The 9559-nt window shown below is 62.4% G+C and overlaps 2 protein-coding genes across 9 annotated transcripts; one reads left to right on the top strand and one right to left on the bottom strand.

Annotated features, from left to right (window-relative positions):
* Positions 1 to 1877: 1877 nt before the first annotated feature.
* Positions 1878 to 4660, top strand: GALE (UDP-galactose-4-epimerase). 2 transcript variants are annotated; one of them, XM_021714518.1, is made up of 10 exons: positions 1878 to 1998; positions 2142 to 2257; positions 2325 to 2438; positions 2681 to 2857; positions 3118 to 3231; positions 3324 to 3390; positions 3483 to 3568; positions 3677 to 3754; positions 3989 to 4103; positions 4246 to 4660. In XM_021714518.1, exons 1-10 carry the CDS (start codon positions 1878 to 1880, stop codon positions 4302 to 4304), a joined length of 1047 nt encoding a protein of 348 aa, XP_021570193.1. In that variant the 3' UTR covers positions 4305 to 4660. The 2 variants fall into 2 exon arrangements, with proteins under 2 accessions (XP_021570193.1, XP_021570192.1); XM_021714517.1 differs by having other exon boundaries at positions 3989 to 4109; positions 4252 to 4657.
* Positions 4661 to 4714: 54 nt separating this feature from the next.
* Positions 4715 to 9286, bottom strand: LYPLA2 (lysophospholipase II). 7 transcript variants are annotated; one of them, XM_021714522.1, is made up of 10 exons: positions 9004 to 9286; positions 7474 to 7577; positions 7197 to 7228; positions 7012 to 7077; positions 6514 to 6561; positions 6327 to 6397; positions 6121 to 6194; positions 5948 to 6049; positions 5668 to 5845; positions 4715 to 5571 (listed from the first exon to the last, which is right to left on the bottom strand). In XM_021714522.1, the coding sequence occupies exons 2-10, from the start codon at positions 7549 to 7551 to the stop codon at positions 5414 to 5416; spliced, it is 807 nt and encodes a 268-aa protein (XP_021570197.1). In that variant the 5' UTR covers positions 7552 to 7577; positions 9004 to 9286; the 3' UTR covers positions 4715 to 5413. The 7 variants fall into 7 exon arrangements, with proteins under 7 accessions (XP_021570197.1, XP_021570198.1, XP_021570196.1 ...); XM_021714523.1 differs by having other exon boundaries at positions 4715 to 5574; positions 5672 to 5720; XM_021714521.1 differs by having other exon boundaries at positions 4715 to 5574; positions 5672 to 5845; positions 7474 to 7669; positions 9004 to 9059.
* Between the last annotated feature and the right edge of the window lie 273 nt (positions 9287 to 9559).

The following is a 9559-nucleotide window of genomic DNA, read 5'->3' as shown; positions in this document are numbered from 1 at the left end:
CGCGGAGTGGCTCCGCCCGCTCCCGCCCCCCAGGCGCGCGCCGCGCAGGCGCCTAACACCAGACAGGCCTTTTGTCCTCCTGGCGTCCCCGTAGTGGCCTTCGCCCAAGTGACACGTTTCCTTGGGGGCGTGGAGCGGGCGGGACCAGGGTGGGCCTTAAGGGGACCGGCGCTCGCGGCGCGGGAGGCGGCGCCTCTAGAGCCGGCGCGGGCGCGGGAACCCGAGCAGGTCAGGGGGGCAGGATGAAGGGCCGGTGGGCTCGGGAGGGGCCGGGTGGTCTGCGAGGACTGAGGGCGCTTCAGGGTGGCCCGGGTCGCTCGCCGGGCGGAGTCCCGCCGGGCGGGCCCGCCCCCTCCGCCCCCTCGGCCCCAGTTTCCCGCTGCCTGGACCGGGGCGGCCCGGGTTCATTCATTCCCGGCCGGGGGCTGCGAGCTCGGCCCCCACCCGCGCCCCGTCCCGAAGCCCAGACCGGGTCCGGTCGCCTTCCCCTTCATCATACAGACCGGGGAAACTGAGGAGGCGACAGCTGAGCAAGGTCACTCCGCGGGGCCGGGCCGAAGCCGGCTTCAGACCTACCTTCCCACGACCTCCCTGCGACCATGTCCGGGGTCCACACAGTGCGCGGGACTCGGCGGGGCGGGGGCGGGGGCGGCTGCGGCTTGGCGGGCGGAGGCCAGCGGGAAGCGGAGGGGAAGGGCGAAGTGGCTCGGGCGGAGGGGCTGGGCCGCTAGCCTGGCGATCGGATTTCAGCCTGGCTGTCGCTACCTGTGTGGCCGGAGGCAAACCTCTTCACCTCTCTGACCCTAATATCTTTACCTGTAAAGTGCCAATAATATCTGCTTTGTCAAAATGTTGGGAGAATTAAGGAAAATAATGCAGAAGTGCCCGGTACACAGCATGGCACGCAGAGGGCGCTCAGTGAAGTGGGCTGGAGCTGGATGCGCCGAGAAGGGGACTGAGGCACCCTAGAGGAAGACAGCAGCGGGCCTTGCTAGGAATGAAAGGCCCCAGTGTCTGGGCCTTCCTCCCTGCCCCGCCCCCTCTGCGGGCAGAGTTTGTTCAGGGTGAGGTGCACACCTGGTAGTGAAGACTTGGCCAAGTCCACGTCTACACTGGCCGACCCAATACGCCCTAAAGCTGGGTGGGATACCCAGCCGTGAGCCAGGAGCGACCACGCTGGCCCTGGCATGGGCAGAGGCTGAGCCAGGGCTTGGATGGGGTAGGGTGGGGCCACACCAGGACTGCAGTGCTACAACCCCAGAGCTGGGCTCAGCCTGCCTGGCAAAGGACCTCACCCTTGGGGCCTTCTGGTATATTTCCTGCTTCCTCCTCCAGCCTGGATGACTCAAGGGTCAGCTTGAGGGACAGCAGGAGGTATCAGTCACTGAACCCAGGAGGATCTGGGGAGGACTAAGCTGACAGACAGAACCCTTTCCTGGAACCCCGGAGTCCCAATCCTGCTGCCACGTTTCCTTCTGCCCAGCACTCTCCAGTCCTGTCACCTTGGGGAAGGAAGTGTGACCCTCAGATTCCATCTTCCGGAGGTCAAACGGAACTAGAAAATATAGTGGCTGTGCACCAGTCTCTCCACCTATACATGTGGCAGGCCTTTAACCCTCACTCGACTCCATGATGTTTGTACAGTTATTAGCTCCGTCTCATAGAGATGGAAACTGAGGCCAAGAGAGGGTAAGTGATCTCTGACGCCCAAGGCCAGGAAGTGATGGTACCCAGACTTGACCAGGGGCTGACCCCAGAGCCTCCCCACCCTGTTACCTAGGGCACCAGTGAACTCAGGGAGTCAGACTCCAGTGGGAAGGAGCCCCTGGGCAGGCAACCTCAGCACCTCTGAAACTCTGTGTCCCGGGCCAGGTGCTATGGCAGAGAAGGTGCTGGTCACAGGCGGAGCTGGCTACATCGGCAGCCACACCGTGCTGGAGCTGCTGGAGGCTGGCTACTCGCCCGTGGTCATTGACAACTTCCATAATGCCTTCCGTGGTGAGCGCCTGTGGGGCTGGGGCTCCCAGAGAGGGCAGCAGAAGGAAAACCTCGTTTCCACCTCCACCACTCTGGGAGGTGCTGGGTGGGAGTGAGCCCAGCACCCCATCTCCTGATGATGTGGCCTCCGTGTGCCCCACCAGGGGGGGCCTCCATGCCTGAGAGCCTGCGGCGGGTTCAGGAGCTGACAGGCCACTCTGTGGAGTTTGAGGAGATGGACATCTTGGACCAGGCAGCCCTACAGCGTCTCTTTAAGAAGGTAGGTGCCTGGCAGGCAGGGATTAGGGCCAGTAAGGCGACCTCTAACCACTGCTTTGCCCCTGCAGCACAGCTTTATGGCAGTCATCCATTTTGCGGGGCTCAAAGCTGTGGGCGAGTCAGTGCAGAAGCCTCTAGATTATTACAGAGTTAACCTAACTGGGACCATCCAGCTTCTGGAGGTGAGAGGGCAGGGAGCAGGGGCAGACACTGGGAGGGTGCCTAGCTGGGTCCCTGTCTGGCGGGAGGTGCCAAGCACAGAGCCCATGCTGTGTCATCTTGGACATGTCTTTACCTCCAGCCTCAGTGTCCCCATCTGTAAATGACAATGCCCATGACCTCAGGCTCACCCTCTGTGAAGGAGTAGACAGGTGGGGAATAATGCATGAGGCAGAGGCCATTGACGCCTCCCCTCCACGGCCAGATCATGCGGACCCACGGGGTGAAGAACCTGGTGTTCAGCAGCTCGGCCACCGTGTACGGAAACCCCCAGTACCTGCCCCTGGATGAGGCCCACCCCACGGGTGGCTGTACCAACCCTTATGGCAAGTCCAAGTTCTTCATTGAGGAAATAATCCGGGACCTGTGCCAAGCAGACAAGGTGAGGTCCCCCTGACCCAGCCCTGGCTCTGCTCGTTGACTGACTCCTCACAGCCCCCTGTGAGCCTGAGGCTGGGATTCCGAGAACCCCCACCAAGGAGGGAGCTCAGGCTGAAGTGGTGGTGGCTTGCCCAGGGTCACAGCACTGGCGGGGGCCCCATCCCCTGCTGCTTCTAGAGAGAGAGCAGGCATAGGGCTCTGGATTCCGCTGGGACAGACACGCTGCCTACCCCTGTCCCCCATCTGGCCCATGTCCCACAGGCCTGGAACGCGGTGCTGCTGCGCTATTTCAACCCCACGGGCGCCCACGCCTCTGGCTGCATCGGCGAGGATCCCCAGGGCATCCCCAACAACCTCATGCCTTATGTCTCCCAGGTAGGGCAGAGGGTAGGTAGGACACAGAGGGTGGCTGTAGTTACAGCTGGTGCTGGGGACCTGGGAGGAGCTGACCTGACCTCCACCTCCAGGTAGCAATTGGGCGACGGGAGGCCCTGAATGTCTTTGGCAATGACTATGACACAGAGGATGGCACAGGTAAGCCTAGGACCAGAGGGACCCAGGAGTGGGAGCCAGGAGGGAAACTGAGGCGAAACAAACTCCCCACCCAACTGCCCCCTCCTCTGCAGGCGTCCGGGATTACATCCATGTTGTGGATCTGGCCAAGGGGCACATCGCAGCCTTGAAGAAGCTGAAGGAGCAGTGTGGCTGCCGGGTAGGGAGAGCAGGGAGAGGCGAGGGAGGGCAGAGCCTATCTGGGCAGATGGGCCCAGAGGCGGGGTCAGTCCAGGCCCTTCCACAAACCCCATTCTCTCCTGGGCAGATCTACAACCTGGGCACGGGCACAGGCTATTCAGTGCTGCAGATGGTTCAGGCCATGGAGAAGGCCTCCGGGAAGAAGGTAGCCACTGCCCACCCCACCTGGCTCCCAGCATAAGAGTCTTGGCCCTCCTCACTTGCCTAACCGCTGGGCGCCCCCACGCTGCCCAGGTGCCTCAGCCTGCCTAGCACCCCAGCGCCAGGTGCCTGCGGGCAAGCTGCTGCTCTGCACTTCCGCCTCCTCAGGACCTGGCCAGCAGCTGGGCAGGTGAGGCCCAGGGCCAGATCACCTAAGTTACAACCTCCTCTCTTGCAGATCCCGTACAAGGTGGTGGAACGGCGGGAAGGTGACGTGGCTGCCTGTTACGCCAACCCCAGCCTGGCCCACAAGGAGCTGGGCTGGACAGCAGCCCTAGGGCTGGACAGGATGTGTGAGTGCTGGCCTGGCCCGTGCAAGACAGTGAGGGCTGGGGGGCATCAGATCTGAGCATGCCCACCCAGGGACACCTGCAAGGCTGGGGGAGGCCCTACATCCCCATGTGGCTCCTGAGCACACACCCTGCCCCGCCACAGGGGAAGACCTATGGCGCTGGCAGAAGCAGAATCCTTCGGGCTTCGGCGCGCAGGCCTGAGCCCTCCCCTACCATGGACCAGAAAAGGAAAAGCAGCAGCTGCTTGCTCTCCAGCCTCTGGCAGGAACCCAGGGCCCTGAAGCCTCTGAGGCCAAGCCGAGGCACCCCCTACCTCAAATCCCAGCTGGGCCTGCTCAGCCCACCAGGCATGAGGCCAAGGGCTCCACTGACCAGGAGTCCAGGGTCTCTGACTCTTAACTTCCACAGGGTCCAGGAGCTCATCAGGACCACCAAGCTCGAGCGAGGGGGCAGAGCTCTAGGGAAAAAAAAACCCTCCTCCTGGGCGCTAATTTATACTGCTCTGAAGGAGCTATCCAAAGTATTTAAAATAAAAAAAGTTTTCTTACACTGGGGCAGATTCTCGCAGATGGTCACTGTCACCCATTGACCAGAATCAGCCAGGCCTGAGAGTTGAGGAAGCAGTTTCTTTAATTTTACCGGAATCCAGGACACAACAAGAAAAACACCCAAAACCACATGGAGACAGAAGACGAGACACAACTCCTCCCCCACCACCTCCCTGCCCTAGAGTGGGGACAAAGTGGGGGTGAGACAGCGGGGGAGACCTTGAGCCTCAGTCCAGCCCTGCAGGCACCAGGCCTGCAGAAGAGGAGGGTGACGGGGAGGCAGGGCCCAGCCCCCAAGTGGAGGGAAAGAGCTGAGGGAAGGCCCCCCGGAAAGACTCCACCTCCTCCCCAGCACTCCTGCCCAGGGGCAGGGAGCCCACAGCAGCAAGGGGGCCTGGGGCCATGGCCACATTCGTGATTGAGAAGCAGCTGGAGTGGAGGCAGGAGAGACACACGATTATCTGGGCAGAATCAGTCGGGGTGGGGGCCTGGGAGGGCCCCATGGGCCAAACCCTGAGGTCACAGGAGGGGGCCCAAAGCGGGGCAAGTGAGTGAGGTCCTGAGTGAGTGGTTCAGCGGCTGGGCCCCTTTCTCCAGCTGCCTACAGCCCCTCTAATACTGCTGCCGGGGGGCCCGCCTCCAGGGAAATGGGGCAAGAGAGCATCCCGCCCTGCTGCAGACAGAGCCAGGCCGCTGAGGCCAGGAAGGAAGGCCTGGCCAGGCCTCGCCACCTGCCCCAGAGGCCTGCGGGAAGAGGACGGGTCAGGAAGGTTGGGGACAGAGGCTCCACCGGCTCAGATCCAAGACGGTGCCGCGCTTGCTTGCCGGGTCCCCCACGAGCTGGGGGGGCTGTGCTGGGGGCCAGCGACTGGTTAGACAGGAGGCAGCAGCTTCTCGAGAAATTCCTTCACGGCTGCCATCTCCTGAGGAGAGCGAAGCGAGGGGCATTGTGAGGGGCTCCTGGGTGGAAGGAGGGTGAAGGAGGAAAGGAGTGGGAGTGGAAAGTGGTCCCCTACTGACCTGAGGACAGGAGCTGTGCGTAACACCTGGATACGTCTTGAACTGGACCCTGGCGGGTGTGACAACAGACCGGAGCTTCTCGGCTGTCAGGGCCCCAAACCGCACAGGTACCATGGGGTCCAACTCCCCATGGCACTGAAGGATGGCCAGGTCCTTGGCACTGCCATTCGCTGCCTGCAGGTCAGACAGGGCCCAAGGCAAAGCCAGTGCTACAGCACAGTCCCCAAGCCACAGAGACACCCAAAGGGCAGAAGGGGGCCCCGTGGGGATGCTCACCTGGGGGAAGGCGCGGTGCAGAGGCAGCCAACAGCTCAGCGCCACAATGCCAGCCAGAGGGTGGGGGCAGGTGAGAGCTGTGTAGAGGGACAGGGCCCCACCCTGGACGAAGGAGAAAATGAAGTCATGAGGGCACAGCTCACTTACCCACCCGCTCCACCCCCCCTCCTCACCTGCGAAAAGCCTCCCAGGACGATTCGGTTGGCAGGGATCCCATTCTTCATCTCGTGCTCAATCAAGGCCTTGACTGGGGGAAGGGGCATAACTGGGTGGGGAGAAGCCTCCGGAGGGACCCAGGAAGGGAGCCAGGCAGAGGTACCGCCCCGTGTTTTCCTGGGGGTCGGGGAGGGAGGATGCTGAGGAGGGACTGGGACCTTACTGTTCTCTGCTGCCTTCTTGATGCCAGCCTCATCCTCTGGGGCATCTGGACTCAGCCCCATCAGGTCAAACCTGGGGAAGCAAGGTATTTGCAGCTGTGGGAGACCAGCCAGCCTCCTGCAGCTCCCTTGGCTCAAGCCCCTCCCCACCCCTCCACCCCCATGCCTACCACCCACAAGCAAACTCACCAGGAAGGCATCACCATCTTCATGTTGAGTGTCACAGGGATCCTCGGCCTGGGGAGGAATAGCCAGAAGGCCCATCACACTCAGAGGGAGGAGGAAGCCACAGTGGAAAGCCTGGGAGGAGCAGAGCAGCCCCTGGGGGCCCCTCCCAGCAGGCAGGGCCTGTGTTTAAGGTGTTGCCAGGCAACCTGCCACGTGGGGCTGGAGGCTGTGCTTGGGGCATCAGCGCAATGGAGGAGCAGAGCCCAACACTGTGTGACGGGGTCCCAGCTTGGCTGGTGAGTACATGGGGAAGGGGCACTGGAAGGTGCTGGAAGGAGAGCTCAGGCCTAGGATCCTATTCCTGGGGGCTCCACAGGAGCAAAGGCTGAAAGTGGCACTTCTGACTGCCATGAGCCCAAGCCCCAGGATGCAGCTGATAGGAGGGAACAGGCCTGGGACGGTGGGACCACCCCCCAGCTGATCCCCAGCCCTGCCCCTCCCTTGCTGGGTGACACTCACGCATGGGGACAGATGTACTTGACGTGAGGGAGCCGGATGGTGGAGAGGGCGTCAGCCCAGCTGTGCCTGTAGGAGGGACGGGAGAAAAGGCACCGATGTAGGAAGAGAGGGAGCATGGCAGGCCTCTCCAGCCCTGCCGCTGGGCCTGGCCCCCACCCCAGGGAAAGCCCTCCCAGCTCACTCACCCTGTGTCTCCAAGTCCATGCAAAAAAATAACCTGGAAAAGGATGAGAAATGGGGAGATGAGGAGGTCCCCCCTAGGGCTTCCAACTTCTGCCCACCCCTCCCCCACCCAAGGATCTGGGGGGAACTGAGGTTGCAGCCAAGCAGATTATTAACCCAAGCCTCCTGGCTCCAGCAACTCCCTTCTCATCACTGCCACCACCAGTTTCCCACACCCACTCCGGCCAGTCCCCCAGCTGCCCCCAGCGGGTCCAGACATGGGTAAAAGGAGACCCTTACCGCAGCCGTTTCCCGCTCAGCTCCAGACACGGTGGCAGCATCGGTGAGCAGGGGCACAGACATGGTGTTACCACACATACACCACGCGGCTCCACGGCGGGGGCCTGCGCAAATGGGGGGGCAACCGGTCAAGAGCAAGGCCAGGCAGAGGAGAGCCTCCTGGCTTGAGGGGCCCACCCAGCAGCCAGGTTTCATCCTGGACACAAAGAATAGCCAGGCGAGAAATCCCCGGGCACAGGGCTAGGAAGTCTGCCTCGACTCCAGGGCCAAAGGGCAGAGACAGCCACCCTAGGAGACCAGAACCCGCCCCTGGTTCTGGTCCAACCACAGGACCTGAGCTTCCCAGTGATGGGCAGAGGCAGGACTTAGAGGCTGTGGGGCAAAAGTGGGGGAAAGACAGGGCACCCCAGCTGCTTTCCTTGCTAACTCTCCAGCGGGCAACTGCTGCCTCCCTGCTGTCAAACCCTCCTTTCTCTGGGTCCCCTTCTCCCCAGTTGCCAGCCCTACTGGGAAAGGAGGGGAGAAAAAATGCCAGAGAAATATGCTTCCAGCCACTACTGCGTCCCCCCATCCCCATCGCCAGCCTCCCTTCCTCCTTCCCATCCAGCCCCCATCCAGCCCCCACAGCAGTTGCTGGCTCATTCATTTCCAGAGCCCCTGGGGGCTGCCCAGATCCCCAGAAAGCATAAGGACTCCCGTCTGCCACCCACCCCCAAACTGGCGCTCCACGCCCCCCTGAGGGGGGCTACCTGATGCTGTTGCTGCCACTGACTCCAAACGGGCCCCAGCTTGACCACACTCTGGGACTCCCAAACACACAAAAGAACGTCGGCTAGCTGGCCCTTCCCCAGCGTTAGCGTCCTCCAAACTCCGCTGCCTGCCTCCAAGTGCCTGCCCTTCCCAGTGGCGCCCACCCTCCCAACTGGCTTCCATCTCTGACTCTTGAGTGCACCTCTCGGCAAGGGGCTCGTTCACCTCTGACCCTGGGATCCTTCTTCCCCCTCGGCAATGCACCTCCCGCCCTGAGTTGGGATTCCCTTCCTTCTCCTTGTGGGGACTTCCACCTCCCACCCAGGCTTCCCCTCTCAGAGGGGTGCCTTTCCCCCAGACCTGATGTCTCCCTCCCCACAGTAATAACTTCCACCCTGAGACAGGGTCTCCCACTCCCCACAATGGGAACTTCTGTTCTGGCCAAAGGTCACCCCCTCCCCACTGTGACATTTTCTATCCTGACCCAGGACTCGCACCTGCCCGCAAAGAGGCTTTCTACCTTTGACCCTGGGGAAGCCCCCGCCCCACAATGGGATCTTCCACTTCCGACCCCAAAGTTCCTCACGTCACACCCGGACACCCCCTTGCCTAGCCCCGCTCCACTCCCAAAGTCCCCAAGACCGGACAGCGCCTTCGCATCTCACTCCCCACCCCCCATCCTTCACAATCGCGGCTCCTCCCCCCCATTCCGCGGGACCCTCCCGGCGCCCCGACCTTCCGCCAGGTCCTCTCCCTGCCTGCTGGCCCGGCCCAGGGTACCTGCACTCCCTGGGCTTTCGAGACCACTCGGGCGATTCTCCTCTTTCTCCCGCACAGACACACACTCTTCCCCCTCGGCCGCCCCCGCCGGAACTTCCGTTCGAGTCCCGGGAACCCAGCCATCGCGCTGCCGGAAGTAGCCTGGCCAGCGGTACGGAACCCGGAAGTGGGGACAGGTCCTCGCCCCGTAGAAGCTGCCATGTTGGAGATGACGGGGCCCCTCCCTGTCATTCAGCCGCGGAGTCGCCGAGTTCCTGCCCGCTCCCACCTACAGAATCCAGACAGCGCATCCCAGACTCCCGTTTGCGACATCGCCCCAGCGCCTCCTGGAGGGCAGTTGCCTGGAAGGGTAGGAATCCCTCACATTTACTCGCCTGACGTTTACCACCTCCCAGCCCCATGGGACACACTTCCCATGCTCTTGGGTACCCGCCAGTGGTTTTCGGGCCCTATTCCAGGATCATAGATGGAATCACGCACTCTGAACCGAGACCTTACGGATCATCTAGTCCTCAGTCGTATTTTAAAGATGAGGAAGACCGGGCGCGCTGGCTCA

The sequence above is a fragment of the Carlito syrichta genome, unplaced genomic scaffold (genome assembly GCF_000164805.1).
Source record: "Carlito syrichta isolate Samal-C Ts95f unplaced genomic scaffold, Tarsius_syrichta-2.0.1 Scaffold305659, whole genome shotgun sequence".
Classification (NCBI taxonomy): domain Eukaryota; kingdom Metazoa; phylum Chordata; class Mammalia; order Primates; family Tarsiidae; genus Carlito; species Carlito syrichta.
Note: the sequence above shows the minus strand (reverse complement) of the source record. Positions and strands in the feature narration are given on the sequence as shown.